The sequence below is a fragment of the Anabrus simplex genome, chromosome 11, assembly GCF_040414725.1.
Source record: "Anabrus simplex isolate iqAnaSimp1 chromosome 11, ASM4041472v1, whole genome shotgun sequence".
Classification (NCBI taxonomy): Eukaryota; Metazoa; Arthropoda; class Insecta; order Orthoptera; family Tettigoniidae; genus Anabrus; species Anabrus simplex.
In genome coordinates, this window is record NC_090275.1 from 59,554,827 (window position 1) to 59,578,793 (window position 23,967).

The following is a 23,967-nucleotide window of genomic DNA, read 5'->3' on the forward strand; positions in this document are numbered from 1 at the left end:
TGAGAAATAGGCATAGGCGTATACATGCAGACATGTACATTACACAAAATATTACAGCATTATGATTAAATAAGAGTAAAAGAGACATAAACTAGTGAAATACAAGGTCAGAAATTGTCAGTCATCAAAATGGTCCATGAAGGGTGAATCAAAACTGTACAAACATGAGTTAGGACTCAAAAACAATCCCCCAAAAAACATACAACACAACAAAACCACGCGGAAGTTCGAGATGAACTTGGAATTGAAGATTCAAATTTTTTCAGACACTCTTCCATTAAATGTTGCCTGCCACGAGTGTAGTATAAACATAAGTTAGGATTCAACAAACACAATTGTCTCAAAATGCACATAACATTTTAAAAAAATTAGGATTGAGATGAACTTGGCAGTTAAGGATTCAAATTTGTAGTCACTTTTTCACTAAATGTCAATTCAAAACAGGCTGCGAAGGGTGAAATAAAATTGTACAAGCACGAGTTAGGACTCGATAAACGCAATCTTTTGAAATACATGTAACACATTTGAACTTTGTGTAAGCTCGAGATGAACTTGGCATATTGCCGCAAAAGACGAGACCAACTGATTCGACAATGCGCGGCCCCATTCTGCAGTTCTGTCTCCAAGCTACAGCACTGGACTACACTCGATCATCCTCCTTACAGCCCGGACTTATCGCCCTGTGATTTCCATTTGTTGCCAAATTGTCTACTGCACTCGACATTAAGAAAGGGTAAAGACTGAAGAGAGTGTGAAGAAAGTGGTTTGGCAACCTCTCCACACGAAACAAGGGTCACTTACAAGTCATTAACTCAGCAGGATGCAGGGTGTGATTGACTGCTGGCTTCCAGCTCGCTTCTTGGAACCGAGGTCATCATGTTTTGTCCCCAAGTATAACTACTACATTTTGAGTAAATTTTACTCTAATCATACTTTTCACAAAATATAATTTTTACTCGTAATTTACATTTGAAAATAAAATTGTAATTGTTACATTTTAGTAATCAATCATGAAAGGAACGTCTGAGGACGGCAATCGTGTTGCTGATTTTCCACATGTTCTCGTCCTTCCTTGAACTTTTTATGCCAAGCAAACACACGCGTCCTTGACAATGTTTGATCACCAAACTGTGCAGTGAATCTCTGGCAAATTTCCGCCGCTGTAACTCCTTCACGAGCGAGAAATTTTATAATTATGCGTTGCACAGTGGACGGGTGCATCTTTTACTCCGACATCATGAGTGTTACTGACAAAACGGCGGGAAACAGCATGCTCTCCCCATTCCTAATGGTCCAGCCTAAGTATAACAGAAGCGCAGGGCCAATCCTACCAACTGGTGATGTTCAGGAACAAAAATCCCATTTATATTTGATCGACCTTCGTATACTCTATACAGAGTGCGCATGAAGTCCTTATACCCCTACTCATTATATTTATTTCTGTTGTCAGATACCCATTGTTATCAACTTCAACTGTTGACAGCAGTTGATGCCAAGATATTGAAATAATGACTAATACAATTGATTATACAATTGAGGAATGTTTGCTGGCCACTGTGTGGATTCATGAATGTAAAATTAGTGGCAAATCAATTAAAAATGTGAGGGATGATTTCATTGCACGGTTTGTGAAAGCAGCACCGACAAAGAAGACGTTGTTAGCATGGGAAAAGAAAGCCTTTTTAATGGGCAGTGTTCGCAACATGCTGAAAAGTGGAAGACCATCTACCAGACTTGACGTTTGTACTGATGTGGAAAAATCTATCGAACAATCTCCAGTCAAATCCATAGGGAAATGTGTGTCAGAGTTGAAAATACTGGATTCAACCAAGAGGAAACACATCAAAGTAGATCTGAAAATGAGGTGTTGGCATCCACTGAGTGTCAATGAATTACCAGATGGTGATTTGTAGAGACGTGTTGATGTTTGTGGTTGGATGCTGCAACAGTTTCAAACTATGGCTGAGAAGGCAGAATCATGTGTTCACTAACAAATGTGCAATTTATTGCAGCTCCCATAGTCGCAATGTTTACTTTTGGGGAGGAGAAAATCCATATTTTTTTCAAGAAAGCTAGGGAAACCAATCTCACGTCATGATCTGGGCTGGAATGACTCAAACGCATCTGTTTTTGATTGTTGCATTAATCAGAACAGTGATTAATGACTGGCTTCTCCCACAGCGTCAAAATGCGTGAATCTTAGACATTGTTTGGTTTCAACACAACGAGGTGATAGCTCACTTCACAATGTCTGAATGCAGTCTTTGGGATCACTGGATTGGTTGAGGATCGGACAATGATCCAGCTCCTCTTCCGTGGCCACCAAAGAGTCCTGATTTAACAACACCCGATAACGCACTCTGGGGTAACATCAAGGAACAGGTGAGGAAGAAACAGTATGCTGGAATTGATGATCTGAACAACGCGGTGTGCAAAGCTTTCCAGACAATGACCCCAAGGATGTTCCTTAATATGAGCATCAGAACATGACAGCGTATTCAGCTGTGCAGAAACCATGGAGGGACAGATATGGATGTTTTAGATTCCTAAGATGTAAGATGTAAGTAGAAATAAATAAATAATGAATATCCCTCGTTATCCATCTGGCTACTCTCATGTTTTTCTGAATAGTTAATTTCGCTCCACGTGGGTTATTAGCCCTACAGAAGCTAGCATGATGAGGGGGCTGCCCTCTTAGCTGTCATGCCAGCCCGTTTTCTGTCAGGGTATCTTCCCTTAGCCTTTGGGGTCCACTCCCTATCTGCAAGGCAGCAGTTGTGGTTCGCAGTTCCTCTGCCTACTCCGCCATTGAGGTGTTTACAAGGTTCCTTCTTCCGCCTTTGTAGCCATTGACTGCCAACTTCTGATGAATTTATGTGCCATTTCCTGCACAAAGGCTTCATCTGGCCTCCAGAAGGGGAACCCTTCTGCCCGTAGCCTTTGGCCCCCTTCTGGTTGTCAGGTTTGGTAGTGGCCGCCTGACCCTCGGCCAGACAGTCGCAGGTTGTACCGTCTACTGTCACATGGCGCACGACAGAAGAAACTTTAGTAAATGGCTGAAATGTTCTGACGCCTAATGGCACAAAGGGAGAGAGAAGAAGAAGAGAAATAATGAGTATATGTACTTTCAGGTCATGTCAGTTTGAGTTTAATTTACCGGTAATTGAATATAGGGATATTCACACTTTGTGTGCACCCTGTAGAGTAATAAATAAGTTACAGGATTGTGGGCGATTGCAAAAGACCTTGACATTGTTGTGAGATGGACAGCAGACTTTTGTTATGGTAAATGGGGTGAACCAATTGTAAGTTTGACCAAGAGGAGAGGTCCTCTCAGTTTTAATTACTGTGTTGGTGGGGGGGTGTGATAGTATCTCATGGGCATCACTAAGTACCTAGGTATTAATATAAGGAAAGACCTTCAATGGAGTATTCACATTAACATGATTGTAAATAAATGTTACAGATATCTTCATATGGTTATGATGGTATTTAGGGGTTGTAGTAAGGATGTAAACAAGAGGGCATATAAGTCCCTTGTAAGACCACAGTTACCAGGATTACTTGATTCGAGACCTGGAAGAGATCAAAAGGAAAGCAGCATGATTTGTTCTGGATGATTTCTGACCAAAGAGTAGTGTTACTATACTGTTGCAGGCTTTGGGCTGGTAAGGCTTGAGAGTAACGAGATGAGCTGTCAACAGAGAGATGGACCGGGTGAGCTGGCCATGCGGTTAGAGGCATGCAGCTGTGAGCTTGCATCCAGGAGATAGTGGGTTCGAATTCCACTGTCGTCAGCCCTGAAGATGGTTTTCTGTTTTCCATTTTCACACCAGGCAAATGCTGGGGCTGTACCTTAAGGCTACGGTCGCTTCCTTCCAACTTCTAGGCCTTTCCAGTCCCATTGTCGCCATAAGACCTGTCTGTTTCGGTGTGACGTAAAGCAAATAGCAAACAGAGAGATGGTGTGGAATGACATTAGTAGATGAATAAGGTTGGGCAGAGCTTTTAAAGGTAGGAAAGATCATAATATGAACATAAAGTTAGAATTCAAGAGGAAAAATTGGGACAAATATTCATTTATAGGAATAGGAATTAGGGACTAAAATAATTTAACAAGGGAAATATTTGATTGATTTCCAAATTCTTTGAAATCAATTAAGGAAAGAGTAGGGAAACAACTGATAGTGAATCTGCAAACTGGATGACAACCTTAAATGTAGATCAGTGGTGATTGATTGCTTGCTTGCTTGATTGATTGATTGATTGAATGATTGATTGATTGATTCATTCATTCATTCATTCATTGATTCATTGATTGATGATATGCTGTTAAACTGACCCCCACCACCAGGTGAGTTGGCTGTGCAGTTAGGAGCGCGTGGCTGTGAGCTTGCATCCGGGAAATAGTGGGTTCGAATCCCACTGTCGGCAGCCCTGAAGATGGTTTTCCATGGCTTCCCATTTTCACACCAGGCAAATGCTGGGGCTGTACCTTAATTAAGGCCACGGCCGCTTCCTTCCAACTCCTACGCCTTTCCTCTCCCATCGTTGCCATAAGACCTATCAGTGTCGGTGCGACGTTAAGAAAAAAAAAACAAAAAAAAAAAAACAAAAAACAAAACAAACTGACCCCATCAGAAGTTCTTATGCTACATTTTATATTTACCTCTTGTTTCAGGTCTCGGAGAAAGTCCAGCATGTAATGAAGCAAGGACAGACAGCTCTCATAGTGGGTGGTGATCACTCAGTAGCAATTGGCTCAATAGATGGGCACATAAAAGCTAAAAAGGATGTGTCAGTGATTTGGGTTGATGCTCATGCTGATCTCAACACTGCAGAAACATCTCCGTCAGGAAATGTTCATGGCATGCCAATGGCATTGCTGTGTAAGGAACTCACAGAATTTTGGCCAGACCTTCCTGGAATGGATTGGCAGTGGCCTGAGTAAGTTGCCTTTTTGGTTTTTATTTTATACTGGATTTAGTAAAAAAATTAAAAAAAGAGTATTTGTATATACAGGGTGTTTCAGAACTACAGCAACAAAAAAAATCAGGGGTATCCTTCATGTTATATTAAGAACTAGCTGATGTACCCGTGCTTCGCAACGGGATTCTCAGAAAGACTATCTATGTGGTTTTCCTACCTCAAGTTGTCAGAAGGAATGTAGTGATTAAAAGCAATGTTATATAAAATACTCGATCAAATTAATAAACCGCACATTTTCTCACTTTTAACGAACAGTACTACGGTGTTGATCTAACAGTCCAAAGTTCCAGTGCTGCAATGACCAGACCTCAGACAGCCGTGAACACTTCTGTGCCATTATTCCATTAAATATACACACTGCTCATTCCAATCAGTGCCTAAGAGTAGGAATTGAATAGCTCGAATGCTATGATGAACCAGTTTGTTAACTATCAGTAGAATCAGAAATGTATCTAACTCCCCAGCTACTTCCCGCCAATTTTCAGGCAGGCTGTTATACTCAGTACGACCGGGTGAGTTGGCTGTGCGGTTAGGGGCGCATAGCTGTGATCTTGGATCCGGGAGGTAGTGGGTTCGAACTCCACTATCGACAGCCCTGAAGATGGTTTTCCGTGGTCTCCAATTTTCACACCAGGAAAATGCTGGGGCTGTAACGTAATTAACGTAGGGGCTGCTTCCTTCTGACTCCTAGTCCTTTCATATCCCATCGTCGCCATGAGTCCTATCTGTGTCGGCGTGACGTAGAGCAAATAAAAAAAACTTGGTATTCAGCAGTAATCCCATCTATCGGAGATGAATGGCAACAGAGACACAAAGCAAATCACAAAAAACAATGGTCAATGTAATGTTATTATTGATCAATGTTATTAGCTATCTGTATTGTAGGCCTTCACATTCAGTTTTCTTTTGACTCTGTAATATAAAGTCATCTTATAAAATTAATTATAGCTTAGACTGTAGTTCCTTATTCTTTGACTTTATATACTGATTTTCATTAAATTCTGTTTACCCATTTTCTCGTGACGGCGCTGATATGATCTTAGCAACAAAAATCCATATTCATGAATATCTCCGTTTTTATAGCCAGTACGGACAAAATGTATAAGACATAAATAATCGGAAATTTAATGCTATGTAGCTTTATTTATATAGTAATTGTCAATAAGACCACTAATAACACAAATATTCGAGCATTAAATTTTGGGCCTTCCCCTAAACTACCATTTCGCTCAGCATGAATAAAGTTATTTATGGCCTAGATTGTAACGACTTATTCTCTGACTTTGCATACCAATTTTATTTACGATGGGACAACTAATAACAAATATTTGAGAATTAAATTTTAGGCATTCCCCTAAACTACCATTTCTCTCAGCGTGAATAAGATATTTATGGCATAGATTGTAGCGACTTATTTGCTGACTGTGCATACCTATTTTAATTAAGATACGACCACCTATAAAAAAAATTAGGCTCTCCCCTAAACTACCATTTCTTTAAGGGTGAATAACATTATTTACAGTTTATATTGTAGCAACTTATTTTAGAACTTTACATACTGGTTTTTGTTAAGATAGGACCACTAATAACATAAATATTTGAGAATTAAATTTTAAGCCTTCCCCTAAACTACCATTTCTCTCAGTGTGAAAAAGATTATTTATGGCCTAGATTGTAGCGACTTATTCCCGGACTTTACATACCGATTTTCATTAAATTCTCTTCAGCTGTTTTCTCGTGATGCGTGTACAGACAGACAGACAGACAGACAGACAGACAGACAGACAGACAGACAGACAGACAGACAGACAGACAGACAGACAGACAGACATTACGGAAAATTAAAAAAATGCATTTCCTTGTTACTATGAACGTGACTGATACAGAAATACCATCCTTTTTAAATTTTGAGCAATGTACAGACAAAACTCTTATTTTATATATATAGATGATGGTGCAATTGGATTGGCTGAGTAAATTTTTCTTTTTGAGAAAATGAGATTACTTAGTTACTTCTGGGTGCGTGATTCAAATTGATGAACTTGCTGTTTTTGCTATGCCAGCCGCTGCCTGTTGCTGTGCATCAGAGGAGGAAAGGGAAAGGAGGAGAAGTGGAAAGCGGGAGACACAGCTGGTGCTCGGTGCGAATGCACAAGTTTCTAGTTCGTTTTACATACATGCTTCCCGGGTCCAGTAGGCAGTGTACAGTTTGTTCTGCACAAAATGACTACTGTGCAAATTCCATAGAAAGAGAACTTGAGTTACAAGACCATATTGGCATGTCACCTGAAACCCCAGGTAATGTACCTAGTATCTCAGGTACAGCAAGCAGTGAAGGAAATATTACAATGTATTTCAATACTGTATAATAGTCATAGGCTGATTCAGGAAGTGTGTTTGCCACTGGGTTGGTCATCTAAAGTAAACCCAGTGACACACACATGAGCGGAAGATTCTTGATGATGGCTCGCTGCCAGTCATGAGCAATGTAGTGTATTGTAATCTCGGGCTACATTCTGAACTTTGTTCACTAGCTTCATTATAAAAGAGCCTGTGTGTCAGGCTCGGCAGCTTCACTTAATCATCAACATGCTGTAAGGTAGGACTCTGCCAGTCCGTCATCAAGAATCAAACTCTGTATTAACATCAGCATTGAGAATATATTATCAGCAACTGTTTAACTTATTCAATTTTCAATAAAAGTCAGGTTATTTAAACCTGCTACTAAGAAGTCTAGTTATTTCTGAAAGAGTAGCCTACAGCAAGTAACGAATTTGTGACCTTAGTGGTTTAACGTTAACACTATTTAAAGGTTCTATGTTCAAGGTATAAACCGCTAAAACTTAACTCTTGAACCAATAATACAGACAACTTTCCACATGATTCGCGACACACGACACATCCGGAACACTGTTGTGAATTGTGCATCGAAATAGGAGGGGGATATATTGTACATCTACTGTAATAAAACCATTAGGCGTATTGTTTCTTTCGTTCAGTATTTCATTGCATTTACAGTATTGTGAGTGTAGGAATACACGATCATGGGACGGCAGTGTTGCATCTTCGAGCATATTAAATAATAAAGAATGTTACTGCGATCAACAGACAAGAGGAGAAACGATCTGGTGCATTCCCTTCTTAATTACAGTGTGTTCTTGTACTGTGTGTGCAGTTACGGCTGTTTAATAAATGAACTGTGGATATTGCCTGTAAGAGGCGAAGATAATCCTGTATGAATCAAAAGAGGAGACTTGTTCAGAGCGTTATCTCTGTCTCCATCATACACCCCACTTCTTCCCCTCCCTCCCCTTCTCTTCCCTGAAGCACAGCAGTATCTTGTGCTCTGGCATAGCCAATACGGCGAGTTCATCAATTTGAATCGTGCGCTGGAAGTAACAAAGTAACCTCATTTTCTCGAAAATGAAAAGTTTTCTCCGCCAATCCAATTGCACCATCATTCTTAACCCTTAACTATGGACGTGCGGTCAACATGACCGCAGTGGAAAAGTAAACACGTGCCACACCTCGCTTATCGCCCTGCCAGTATATTTGCTTGCAGTACCTTTCTATTTTAAGATGACCTCTCCACTATATTTATCTTATATGTCATAAATAACCGTGCAGCTGCGATAAGAAGCTGATGAGTTTCGTAGCGGCCTGGGTGACCGTACGTCCATGGTTTGAAGCAGTCTTCAGTTGATAGTGCTGTGTGTAGCAATGAGTCAGCGTGCAGGTACTTCGGTGAGTGTCCGAACATGTGATGCAAATTACGAAGGAACAATTACCGAGTGGTTTGAAGAAGACATGAGTGATGTGGACGATGGTGATAGTGAAATAGAGAGTGATCACAATACCGATACTGAGACTGAAGGAGAGGGAGAAGATGATGAAAGTTCCGCGCTACTGCCTGATGATTCACGTTCTAAGTGTTTTTATGGTAGAAATAGGTACAAATGGTCGTCTGCGGAACCTCCACAGAATGTGCGTACACCTCGTCACAATATCGTGATTCACCTTCCCGGTTTGCGCCCTTCAGCTCGAGTTGGAAACAGTGTGGGTCCTGTTACGTCATGGACACTAATATTTAGTGAAGAAATGGTGAACTTACTAGTGCGATGGACAAATGTGAAACTCAGTGCAATGAGAAGTAATTACCGAAAGTCTACCCGACCAGAATTACAAACTGTTGACGCAGTTGAAATGAAAGCTTTTCTAGGCCTTCTTATTTATTCGGCGGTTTTCAAATCTAACAAAGAGGACATCGCTTCAGTCTTCGCAGCTGACGGTACGGGCCGTGAAATATTTCGTGTTGTGATGTCAGGTACAAGGTTTTCCATTCTCTTGTGCAGCCTGTGTTTTGACAATCCTGAAGACAGAACGCAGCGGAGAGATACAGATCCTATTGCACCCATATCTGAGCTTCTGAATATGTTGATTCAGAACTCTCAAAGGTGTTATTCCATTGGCACAAATGCAACAGTAGATGAGATGCTAATTGGTTTCAGAGGTCGGTGTAAGTTCAGAATGTATATTCCGAACAAGTGAAATTGATGTGCCTAACCGATTCGAAAAATAGTTATTTGTACAATGCATATATTTATGCAGGGAAGGACACTGATGAAATAGGTCTTTCAAGGAAAGACAGAAAATTTTCAAAGCCAACTCAGGCAGTTCTTCGTTTATCGGAACCAATACAGGGTACAAATAGAAATATAACAGCTGACAATTGGTTCACCTCAGTGGAGCTTGTTCAGGAGCTGAGGAAAAGGGGACTCACTTATGTTGGGACAGTAAGAAAGAACAAGAAGGAAATTCCAACTAACTTCTTGCCTTCCAAGCAGAGAAAGGTCGGTTCCTCTGTATATGGCTTCACGAAAGACATAACTCTTCTCTCACACGTTCCGAAAAGAAACAAAGCTGTTTTGTTAGTATCCTCTATGCACCATGGGAAAGCAACTGATGTGGACACGGGGAAGGAAGAGATGATTCAGTTTTATAATTCTACGAAGTCTGGAGTAGATACTTTGGATCAGATGTCAGCCAACTACTGCACAGGTAGAAGAACAAGAAGGTGGCCGATGGCAGTCTTCTTCCGTATCGTCGATATTGCAGCTGTGAATGCGAATATCTTGCATCAGTCCTATCGCGAGAGCCCCCAAATGACCAGGCAACATTTTCTGAAAGAACTTGCTGCTCAACTCACTAGGCCACACATGATAAGAAGATTATCAAATCCCAGGATCCCAAGAGATATTCGAGCCGCTATCTCTGAGCATCCCTGCGGAGCGTATCAACATTTCCGAGGAGAAGCTTGAAAATCGGATAACTTGTCTTCTTTGCCCACCAGCAAAGAAGAGAAAAACATATTACAAGTGCTACAGATGTGAAAAACCAGTATGCTTGTAGTGTACAAGGAAGATCTGCTTCGAATGTGTTGAGTGAGAGTAACATTGAGGGCCAAGTTCAGTGCTTGCAATTTCCACCCCAACAAGAGATCAGTCTAATGTGTCGTTAATTTTCAGTGCAGTGGTTATCAAACATTTTTAATACCCAAGTTAGGGTCAATTTTTGTTGATAGTGTAAAGGATATGTGTGTGTTTAAATGGAACAGTGTATTCTGAATAACGAAAATTGCTGCGACTGCAATCTGAAGGTATGAGGGTTATACAAATTAACAAATGGAAAATATTTTTGTGGTTTTGGGTTCAATAAAGTGTAATTATTCAAATAAAAGCAGCTAGCAATTTATCTCATTAACCGTCCCTTCCGTAGTCAAATTAATTTTCATGCGGTCTCAGTGACCTCACGTCCATGTTGATGTCACTGAAAATGTACGTCAATAGTTAAGGGTTAACACAACATGAAGGACATCCCCGATATTTTTGTCGGTATACAACCTGTGACAATAAAGTTCGATGAATAGTCCTGTACTATCAACATAGATGAACAATGCATGACAGCGACCTTACTGTCCTTCGAAATAGTCCCCTCCCATAACTATGCGATACATGTCCTGGAAACTTTGCAAGAAGGCTTCCTTTGGGATGGTGTTCAAAAGCCTCATCACGTCGATAATGCCTCGACTATCGAAAAAGGTGATGAGCATCATTTTGACAAGTGACTTTTCGGCTCTGGCCTTTTTCCAACGAGGGGATCCCAGAGAACACAATTCCATACTTTGCCATTTAGTTTCAGGGTCGTACCTGAGACACCAGGTTTCATCCTCAGTGACAATACGGTTCAAGAAATTTGGTGTCATATCTGCCGCTTCAACAAAATCCTGTCAAGCCTCTAAACGTGCCTGCTTCTTATCATCAGTCAAGTGATGTGGCACCAGACGAGAACACGTTTTCCTCTTCCCTAACTTCTGGGTAACAATTTGTCACACAGATTCATTGTTAATCTGTAGTTCATCCACTATCATGTGCACAGTTAATCATTGATCGTTCGTGATTAATGTCTTCATCTTCTCAATGTTTTCGTCACTGATGGCAGTCACCGGCCTTCCACTATGGGGGTTGTCAGAAACACTTTCCTAGCCTCCTTGAAAACGGGCGAACCACTCGCACACACACTTCAAGGACAGTGCTTGATCTTCATAAACACGTACCAGCTTTGCATATGTTTCTTTTGGTGTCTTGCCAAGCTTAAAACAAAACTGCACATTGATCTTTTGGTCGTTCATGTTCCTGTTCGCAGTTCAGAACCAACGCACTAAACACACACTGTATCAAACAGGTCTTACACGGCACACACATGATGCTCAACTGAACAACGTTGGGAACAGGTGGTCAAAACCTGCTGCTACGCAGGTGCAGCGCTGTGTGTTGCCAGTGTTGCCAGACTGACCGTTCTGACATCATTCATCGAACTTTATTGTCACATGTTGTAGTTCTGATACACACTGTAGAAGAGATCAACATTGTTGAACATACAGGTAGGTAAGTAAGTTCATAGAGTGATGGGAAGAGGACCAAAAAATAAAAGTAAGTGGGCTGAATTTCAGTTACTCAAGAAATATTTTACTGAATTACAATTAGCCAGACTGAGTGGCTCAGACGGTAAAGGCGGTGGTCTTCTGACCCCAACTTGGCAGGTTCGATCCTGGCTCAGTCCGGTGGTATTTGAAGGTGCTCAAATACGTCAGCCTCGTGTCGGTAGATTTACTGGCACGTGAAAGAACTCCTGTGGGACTAAATTCTGGCACCTCGGCGTCTCCAAAAACTGTAAAAGAGTAGTTAGTGGGACGTAAAACAAATAACATTATTATTATTATTAATTACAATTACAAATTACTTTCTCAACAGGTAATCAGTAAAATTACAATTACTTCACAGAATGCCAGTCTTACAGAATTCACTGATTTTCCTTTTGCGCAAGGTTGGAATGATACCAAGTTGCAAAGAAAAAGATTGTACATCATTTTGTGTTTCCTTCCTTTATCATAGAGATGTTGAGTGGCTTTCATCACTAGGTGAAAATGAAGATCCAAGATTGACATGGGGACTGCATAAACAGAAAAACCTCTGCGGTAGGCTACCTAGGGTATTATATTAGATCCATTATTTGAAATATGTTGTTTCAAATTCATATGTCCTTAATGTGAACTTTGCTTTTTTTTTTTTTTTTTTTTTTTTCAGAGTATCTTCAGTTATGGCCTAGTGTTGTTTGGTAATAGGTCATATACCATCATGATTTTAAAAACGAAGGCTATACACATCGTTGCAAACACATCTATTGATTGAACTTTCCATTCTAACTGTAAACCTAATCAATTTATTTGTGTATAATCTACAGCAAAACTTGCTCAAAGCAGAATCCTAAGGGACCAAATTTTTTCCAACTTAGATAAGTTTCTGCATTACAAAAACATCTCTTTTTTTTGCCTTAAAACACCAGTCACCACCACTGCTTCACAAAACATAATACAGTATACAGATTTAAAAAAAATATTATATAGAGCTTATCTGTATCTGGCTATCCATGACGCTCGGCTATCCCGATTGATGTACGTAGTACTCTGATTTGTTAATTATTATTACTGTATATAGACAGTATATAGACAGCATATAGACTTATAGTATGATACACAGTATATCATTTTGACACTATCACAACAGTATATTGAACTATTTTACAGCACTGGATATATGGTTCTTAAAGTTATTTCCATCACAACACTCTGTACCTACAGTACTTCACAACACTAAGCTTTCTTCCATATACCAAACAAAGAAACTTATTTTCTTTTCTTTCTGAATGCAGTCCTGAGCTGATTACATTAGTTCAAGAATTTCCTTGTTGTTGATCTAGACAGTTCCGAATGACAATATTCAGTGCAAACAGTGCTTCCCTTGTACCAAAAGAATTTCTGAACTCAGTGTTTCGTTGAGGTCTTCTTCACCACTTAGTCTTGATTCTGTTATGGATTATACAAAGGAATGCTTTTTAAGGGTGTGCCTCATGAGGCTTATTAGCCTATAATCAGTACACTTACATGCCTTTTGCTTCTTTGGTAGCATGACAAATGTAGATAACAGCCAGTCAGATGGGATGTCTCCAGTATTATATATAGTATTGAACAACTTTGCCAAAAATTGGATATTGTCATTGTCAATCATTTTAATAAGTTCTACAGGGATTTTATCTGGACCTGGTTATTTCTAGCTTTTTGAAATTTTCACATATATAGCACTGCAGATTCAAGAATATCATGGCCTTCAGAGTTATGGTTAGTTTCCTCACCTCTCTGATTAGAGAAAAGTTTCATGAGATAATTTTCCCAAGTATTTCATGTTCATTAATAATAGACATGTCCGTGGCATCAACCAGTTCATTATTTTTCCTTTATTTTGAGGTGTGTTGTAAATTTGCATTTTTCCACACTTGAACACGAAACATTTGCTGTACTGAGAGTTTGTCCTTTTCTAAGATTTAGCCCTGATGTTCAGTTTGTCCTCACTTTTATGAATACAATAGCCAACTGTTCAGCAGTACGCCTGCTTCCTTATCTTCGTTAACAATCTAGTTGAAATCTTGGCCAAGTTCCCTATTCAGTTACTGTACCTGTTTAAATTAGAAGTCATATTACTGGCCTTTCCCTCACAGAAATCCCTTATGTGTCCCAGTGAAGAAATAGAATGGCAGGTGCACTAATGGCAGAGATGTACAAACACGTGTCAGTTTGTCCAAACAATGACACTGATCATACCAGCACCAGAAGTACACAAATATTTTATGCAGGGGTACCTCAGTTCCTAATATTTTCTGCATTTTACAAGTAGATTTTGAAGAAATCTTTAATTATTCATTTCCATTTCTGCATTGAGGAGATGCCACATTATACGAAATTAAGGATATTATAATGCTGTTAGCTTTGCCGGGACCAAGAAAAAATCTGTAGTGGACAAGTTTCTGCTTTATTCAAGTTCTGTGTTCAGCAAGTTTTACTGTACTACATACAAATAGCAAGTCCTGGAACACCAAACTTTAATATAATACTAGACGTTCATGTCAGATCATTTCACCGAGGTGTAGACTATGTACCATCTTAGGATTAACACTTTTCAATATAATAAAGATGTTTTAACCTTCTTGGAGCCAAGAGCCGATCTAGTCGGCCACTCCCCATCAGCTGGAAGAGGCCAGAGCTCCGCCTCCACTCTACTACTGTAAAGTGCCAGGCCGTTTTCAGTGGAAATACATGTATTTTACAATTCGCGTATATCTACCGGTGTATAGCAAATACTGGCATGAAATTTTCTACATATCGACTACGCAGAATAAGAAACTGGTTTGGAGTGATATAAAGAGTCAAAAACTTTTATTGTTGATTTATAGTTGTCGAAAATATTTATTTTTAGGAAGAGAAAAATATTTTCGCACTTTCTCTCTCAATATCTACTTTGAAAAAATAATTTACGATACAAAAGAATATACCAGTATGTAATTATGTATAATGTATTTCTAAATACAATTCTATAGAATAACTAATTTGAACGAGAAAAATAAAAACGTAAAAAATAAAAATTCAAACATATGTCACTAATAAAAACAAGACAATTTTACTCACCGATAAAATTCGCGTGTATGTATCAATGTTTGGCAAATACTGACAACAAATTTTCTACATGTGGGCAACACAGTATTAAAATAATTCTGAATTATTAAATAAGTAAAAAATAGTAGTTGATATTATAGTTTTTTGTTTTCAGAAAATGTAGTTTCCCATTTTCGGTTGTAGTATATATTAGAAAAATAATTTTACAATACAACAGAATTTACGAAATTAAGAAATGTATGGCACTAAAGCCGTGATTTGCTTTGAACTACTAAGCGACCGCTGCTCAGTTCGGTACCTGCACTTTATGAGGTGAATCATGGTCAGTGAGACAGATCCTCTCAGTAATTATTCTTGGTTTTCCAGACCGGGGTCCCCTACCCTCAGATATCACCTCAATTGCAATCACCTAGGGTCACTTAGATTGAGTAAACCTCGAACCAACCCTCAGGACCAGGCGAAAATTCTTGACCTGGGCGGGAATCGAACCCATGACCTCCGGGTGAGAGGCAGGCACGCTACACTTCGCCCGCGGAGTCCGGTATAGGTAATGATAGAGGACTATATGTGACTATAAGGTTTAGCAGAGAGTAAGTGAAAAGTAAATAGAAGTGTGATACGGGTGGAGAATCAGACGGTAGGGCATGTTTAGGTCCAAGAACTTTCTTGAAGGAGACAGGAGGTTGAGGAATGTTGTCGGGTTCATTGGGACAAATTTCCACAAAATGTTCTCCAGAGACATCATCATCATCATCATCATCATCATCATCATCATCATCATCATCATCATCATCGTCGTCATCATCATCATATTCGTTATCACTAGTTTTATCTACCACCATATTCAGAGCAGCTTTAGTGCTGTTAGACATAATTAAACGTCTCTCCTTTAGCTGCGGTGATTCCGCGGACGTGTCCGATATAATTTCGTCGCTACTCTCTGAACTAAATTCCCTATCGCTATCCGATAAATCATCAGCGTTAACTTCGCACTGTTCTAAATACTGCATTAATTTATTGTCATCAATACCTGCTGAAAAATTATCACATGAATAACATGCCATTTTCCTGTCACATAACCACTCACTGCAAGGAGCAATCTCTTACTGACCGGTTAGTGGTATTTGTAAACACAGGAAACGTCTCTTGTGAAAGGTATAACACCCTCTTAGAACTGCCAAAGCAAGGCCAGGCACACAATGACGTGTAGCCCCTTTACTACAGGTTGTAACAAAAGTATGCACTTCACTATAGGTTGCCTCAAAATTACGTATATCACAGAATTTTAAGCCGGCTGATGTAATCGGCTCTGGCAACTTCCGACTGGATTGTTAACGGCCGACCAGATCGGCTCTGGCAATTTTAAGGGTGGATGCTCGCACTACCGCCTGGCACCAAGAGAGTTAATTTCTAAGTCTTCTCTTAAAAGCTTTTAGGAAAGGCCTTTGCAAATGGTTGTTGGCCAGTCCATCATTGAGCGTTTAGAAGAACACTGTCTTGAGTTTACCTGATTAGAATAATTGAACTACATTTCAGTGTGTAAGACTGCACTGTTTCTTATATGGATCATCAATCACTGTTAAAGAGAAATGCATTTATTTCTGCCTCCCCCATTTGCAGGTTGCCAAAAAGACAAAGCTTACATAAAAAGTTGATTGGCGACTACAATGGTCATGTAAAATATGTTTATAAATTATTAGTATACAATATTATAGCCTACTCATTACTTAATAAAAATTGTATCAGTCAATAATTTTGAAATCCATGAGGAACTGCTTATAGGACAAAGATATACCATAGCTGAGAGTATGAATGATTTGTTACTATTATTAATGAACCTTTCAGGGCTGCTAACCCAATGTCCTTAATAAATTGGTTATCCAAATTAAATTTCTTATAAAAGTTGTGAAATATGTGAGTAATGGTGTCTCTTGCTTCTATCATCAATTCTAATACTTCTATGGAATCCAGATGGTATATCTCAGCGTAATATGGAATTGTAGATTCATATATATATATCACATTTCTTCTTGTGTACATCATGTGGTTGAGTGGATGATGCCTCGGTTCTTATTGTGGGGTCTATTATGAACCCTTTACTTGAGTCCGGTCGTATAGCTACCATATCAGTCTGGCGGCTTGACCCAGCCTGAGACAATCCATGTACAGTACCTCCTCGTAGACTGTATAGTGCTTTCCTCTTAGGGCTTCAGCAATCATAGATCTTATACGATGATGTTGTGAATTCCGTAGTGTGCCATTTCACTGTCCTGAGAATATGTTTCAGTGGAGTTAAGATGGTCGAAATTGCCGATAAGAAATTGAAAGAGAACGCATGAACTCGATAATATATATCAAGGAGGTACAATATAGCGCGAGGTCAGAATAGTAAAAATCAACATGGCCGTGGCTGAAACAAAACAAGACTTAGAATTTGTTAAAGACAGTACTATTGCAAAATGATAAATGAACAAACCATCTTAGAGAGCAGACGTATTCATTCCAGAAGGCTAGACACGCATTTATAAGTTCATAAATTAGAAGATCATCAGAGAAACAGGAATTCCCAATGTTAAAACTAACTGAAAAGCATAATAGCAGTAATATAATCTGCAGTATAAGAAGAATATTATAAAGGTAATACATATATTGGAGTTCATTACGGCAAAGACTAGGCCTTGATTCAATTAGAAGAAAAGGAATTCTTTATAACACAGCAATAACTAATTGAACCTTAAAAACAGTAATATATGATATATACTGTATATATAAAGCTGAAACAACGACAGACATATATTGGAGATCTGCAACTTTATTATGATAAAATTTGAGCTAAAAGGATTATTACTGAAATTGTTATGTTAGAAGGCTTTGAATTCAACCAACTTCATACATGTATCTTTATATCCCTATTGCGCAAGACTTGTCCACCATGCGGTTCTAAGAAGACTATTTTACAAAGGTAAAATTAAGTGTATCCTCCTAATTCAATACATAATATAATTCCATCATTAGATGGAGTAATCAAATTCAAACATGCTTTGGCTCGTTTGAGCCATCTTCAGTGTAAAAAAGGGAGGGGTTGAACTAATTATAAAGGTCAAAAAACATAATGAAAGAACAAATGAAAAAACAGAAGAGAGACATGACGGAAATAAAAACAACCCAATCTATATATATAAAATAGCTTGTCCTGACTGACTGACTGACTGACTGACTGACTGACTGACTGACTGATTCATCATCGCCGAGCCAAAACTACTGGACATAAAGAAATGAAATTTTGGGCATAGATTCATATTAAGATGTAGGTGCTCGCTAAGAAAGGATTTTTGGACATTCCTTCGCTAAGGGGGTGAAAAGGGGGTTGGAATTTTAAAATGAGTGTATCTATATCTCAAAACTTTGAAAGTTTACAGATGTAAAAATTGGTATTTAGAATCTTCTTTAAAAATAAGGAAATACGTATTTTTTTGTTTTCAGAAAATCCCAACAGGAGGGGTGAAAAACGGTAAAAAAAGGGGGTTGGATGCCTTTAATCAGAATACCGGTACTTATATCTCAGAAACTGAAGATATTACAGACCTGAAAATTGCTACTTTTAATCTCTTTTAAAAATAAAGAAACACGTATTTTTTTGTTTTTGAAAAATCCAATTAATGGGAGGGTGAAAAGGGGGGTTAATTTTTAAAAACTGTGCGCCCTATATCTCAAAACTTTTAAAGTTTACAGATGTAAAAATAGGTATTTAGAATCTTCATTAAAAATAAAGAAACACGTATTTTTTGTTTTCGGAAAATCCCAATAGGAGGGGTGAAAAGGGGTGAAAATGGATTGAATGCCTTTAATGAGGATACTTATATCTCAGAAACTGAAGATATTACAGACCTGAAAATTGGTACCTTTGATCTCTTTTAAAAATAAAGAAACACGTATTTTTTTGTTTTTGGAAAATCCAGATAATGGGAGTGAAAAGGGGGGTGAATTTTTAAAATGAGTGTATCTATATCTCAAAACTTTTAAAGTTTATAGATGTAAAATATGGTATTTAGAATCTCCTTTAAAAATAAAGAAACACTTTTTTTTTTTGTTTTCGGAAAATCCCGATCGGAAGGGTGGGAAAGGGTGAAAAAGTGGTTGAATGCCTTTAACGAGGCTACTTATATTTGAGAACCTGAAGATATTACAGACCTGAAAATTGGTATTGGGGATCCACTTTAAAAATAAGGAAACACGTATATTTTCATTTTTGAAAAATCCGGATAATGGGGGGTGAAAAGGGGGGTGAATTTTTAAAATGATTGTGTCTATATCTTAAAACTTTAAAAGTTTACAGATGTAAAAATTGGTATTTAGAATCTCCTTTAAAAGTAAAGGAATAAGTATTTTTTCGTTTTCTGTAAATCCCAATAGGAAGGGTGTAAAAGGGTGAATAGTGGGTTGAATGCCTTTAATGAGGATACATATATATCAGAAACTGAATATATTACAGAACTAAAAATTTGTATATGGGATCTCCTTTAAAGATAAAGAAACGCGTATTCTTGGAAAATCCAATGAAAGGGGGAGGGGGAAGAATTCTAAAATTAATTGACTTAATTGTATGAGAATACATACATCTAATAAAAACTAAAGTTGTTACGGACGTGAAAATTGGTATTTTGATCTCCTTTAAAAACAAAGAAATACGCGTTTTGTGGGGGAAACCATCTTGGGGGACAGGAGTGGAAAGGAAGTAAAAAAAAGCGAATTATTTTTATAGGGATACTTATATCTCAAAACTCAAGGTAATAGACGTGAACATTGGGGTTTGGGATCTCCTTTAAACATAAAGAAACACTCCTTCTTTTAATTTTTTTTGGTGGGGGGGGGGAATAAACTTAATGGCGGTAGGGTGTAAAAGGAGGTGAGACCAATTGATTTTGCTGTTCATAATGTACTTATAAGGAGCCTCCGTTGCTCAGGCGGCAGCGCGCCGGCCTCTCACAGCTGGGTTCCGTGGTTCAAATCCCGATCACTCCATGTGACATTCGTGCTGGACAAAACGGAGGCGGGACAGGTTTTTCTCCGGATACTTCGCTTTTCCCTGTCATCATTCATTCCAGCAACACTGTCCAATATTTCATTTCATTTGTCATTCATCGATCATTGCCCCAGAGGAGTGCTTCGGCAGCCGGCACAATTCCTACTGTCGCCGCTAGATGGGGCTTTATTCATTCCATTCCTGACCCTGTCGAATGACTGGAAACAGGCTGTATATTTTCGATGTACTTATTCTGATCATAAACCGATCTTTTTAATCTTTCCTGGGTTCGTTTTCAACAGCCAACTTTTCCTTCGGAGAACGTTCTTATATTACAGTAGATTCTCCTGGCATATGAATAAAAATTTAAACACATTTGAAATAAACGATAGGAATGAGATTGACCGTCCAATTGTTCACCTCTATAATAAGGTCAATAATGCACGGAAGTATGTCATTCGTATCGCCAGAAATCCCGCACACTTGCCTACGCGCGACATTGGTGCTGGTCATATTCTCAGCAATAACAATGGCAGCAGATGTAATTTACCGCCAAATAGCGGTCTTGCATCTTGCTGTGGGATCCAGAACATCTATAATAATAATAATAATAATAATAATAATAATAATAATAATAATAATAATAATAATAATAATAACAATAATAATGTTCTGGACCGTCGTCAAATGTGCGGACTGCGGTGGAAACGGGTCCTGGACGGGTAATGACTAAGAATGCAGTCTGGCCGCGGGTTCAGTACCGCCAAGGCACCCAAGAAGACACCACGCCGGATCTCCTGAAGGATTTGTTCCATATTAAAAATGCTTATAAGAAAAGATGGCAAAAATTTAGGGACCCAACTGACAGGGTGGAATACATGGACCTAGCCTGGGAAGTACGAAATCGATTGCTGGAAATAAAGATTGAAAAATGGGAGGAAATTTGCCATAATCTATTAGAAAACGAGTCAGATCGCGAATTTTGGCGGATTCTCGCAGAAAACGATTCAGATCGCGAATTTCGGCTGATTATATATCTAAAACAACATTCAATTATAAATTTCAGTATAATACCGTAGCGAAGCACGGGTATCTTGCTAGTATACAATATTTACATCATATGGAGCAAAAAATAACTCGCTGTGTTAAAATTCAGTGAAACCAGGAGTTAATACAAAACATAATTGTATCTGAAAACTGTGTTACCTAAGAAGAAAAGAAATGAAAACAAATGGTACAGATGGAAACAAACAATAAGTGCACATAGCGAGGTTGTGGATTCTTAGTTTACAAATGGTTTTATAACAAATTGAAACAGGATGAAATCAGTGTGTCAAAAACTCGGGTCAAAAGTCTGCCTTTGTAGAAACACCATCACATCGAATGGCTAGGAGGGGAGCGGAAGCGAAAGAGTTTGAGAAACCAAGCCTGAGATAATGTGCAGGCGAAATGCATATGAAAAGTGATGGAAATTAAATTTCATTGGAAATGCATGTGACAAGTGATGGAAGAGCGCCGATTGTTTTTGAAGTGAAGGATGATGATAATTTGACGCAATCCAGGATCATTTATGTTCGTGATACCATGATGATATTTCATTGACAGAGAATCCATATCCTATGATAGTGACAGCGTATTGTGGTAGTTATAATGTGTTATGGCATGAATAGATCATCACAATGAATCCTTTTTAGGAAGTGTTGATTAGTAATTTGATAAATTTTAACCTAGTATCTCTACCATAAAGTTATATTTTCCTGAATGATAAGCATGGCATACATCAAATCACATGGATAGGCATTGTTATTTTTTTAAATAAATAATTCCAGGTGGATAGATGATTTCTAGAATCTTCATGAAAGATATCCCTTTCATATTTAAATAAATGATACAAGATAATATGTTTTCAGGCACTTATGTGAGAATATGTTTAATTAGTTATACTTTATAATTAAATTTAATTAAAGATTAATTTAATAAATGATATATTGATGAATAATGTTAGAAGTTAAGGCGAACATTAGCACATGTTTTGCTAACAAGATATACTTATCTTTTTTCCCGACACACATAAATATTTTGATAATCCGCGAACAAAATATAAAGCGTAATTTTCATGCTAAGTTATCAGAAGAAAAATGAATTATGACACTGATAAAGACAAAACAACTTAACATTATCCTTGACTTTCCAAGTGGATTTGTACTTATTTAAAGACTTTAATTTTGATTTATGTATTTTTTCTTAATTTGATTGATGATATGAAAGTGATATACATAAGTTCATTTCAAATCTTATTGATTTTTATTATACATAATTAACATATTAATAATCAACATTCATATTCCTCTATTGAAACAGACTCAATTAATTCAATGTGCGATATTAATTTTTCTTGAGTCATTTTTTTCTCAATTTTAAAATTTGATTCAACGATTATGGATAAGATATATTGGATGTGCTATTCATCAATTTGGTTAAGCATTTTAGATAGATTTAGAGTTAAGTTGTGATATAAATCATATTCTGCGGTAGCCAATGATTCGCAGGATGGAGACGTCCATCGATACTACTGGTAAGTAATGCGTCTATCAGGAAGCCGTTCTCCTTTTTTTTGGAACTCACATTAAAAATATATAATCGTCGAACCCTGAGAGTAAGCTGGCCTGGATTTCTTTTGCGACACACCCTGGATGTAGGAAAGTTGCAGTAGTGTGTCATTAAATGGATAGGAACCCAAGACGTGACCAAGTGTATATATTTTGTTTGTTATTGCTTTCTATTGTATGTAATTGCTCAGTGCTTAATAAATCAATTAATAACTTACTTTTGCATACTAATACCTCTTCTGCTTTATGTAAAATAGGAGTTTATTATATGAATAAATTATTGTATTGTAACTGTGACATTTTATGGCCAACTTTTTTTTTTTTTTTTTTTGCTAGTTGCTTTACGTCGTACCGACACAGATAGGTCTTATGTCGACGATGGGACAGGGAAGGGCTAGGAGTGGGAGGGAAGCGGCCATGGCCTAAACCATTTTCAGAGCTGCCGACAGTAGGGTTCGAACCTACTATCTCCCGAATACTGGATACCGGCCGCACTTAAGCGACTGCAGCTATCGAGCTCGGTATGGCCAACATAGGACCACTCCAGTCAATTATACAAAGAAAATTTAGCTTTTCTATGCTTCCAATATTTTTTCTCCTCTCAGATACCAACATCCTTTCTTCACTTGAGAACACTCTACTTTTGCCTTTTTATTAATTTTGGTTTGTAATCTCACATGTGAGTCGTTGAGAATCTTAATTTTGTCTGTTTTGTTCTTGAGATCATTTAGTATTATTTGTAATTCATCAATATCATTCTTAATTTCTGTGATCCATTTAATCCTGGTATTGCTATTCCATCATTTTTCTACTAATTATACTTTCTGGTGTTCTAATAAGATGTCCAAAAAAAGGAGATGAGCTTTCACAATACTGGTTTGATTTCCTTATAAACTGTGTAATTTGAAGCTATTCTCCAATGGCCATTAACTTGATATTGTTTATTTATACACGTTCTAATTCTTCTTCTTTCCTTAAGTATTTTAAGATTTTTCACGTCTGTAGTTTTGAAAACAGTTTCACTTGCATAAGACACCTCTGGCTGTGTGACTGTTTTATGTCTTAATTTTGCTGCATTCGATAAGCTGTTTTGTTACATGTCTTTTTGGTGACATAATTAGCTTTGCTTAATGTATTTCTTACCGGGCGAGTTGGCCATGCAATTAGGGGCGTGCAGCTGTGAGCTTGCATCTGGGAGATGGTGGATTTGAACCCTACTGTTGGCAGTCCTGAATATGGTTTTCCATGGTTTCCCATTTTTACACCAGGGAAATGCTGGGGCC

The 23,967-nt window shown here is 38.1% G+C and overlaps 1 protein-coding gene across 1 annotated transcript in view; it reads left to right on the forward strand.

The window, feature by feature from the left end:
• arg (arginase) overlaps positions 1-23,967 on the forward strand; it is an 81,516-nt gene that overhangs the window by 34,331 nt on the left and 23,218 nt on the right. The window contains exon 4 of the mRNA XM_067155913.2: positions 4,682-4,947. Within this exon, the coding sequence (XP_067012014.2) occupies positions 4,682-4,947 (266 nt within the window). The remainder of the gene's footprint in view (positions 1-4,681; positions 4,948-23,967) is intronic.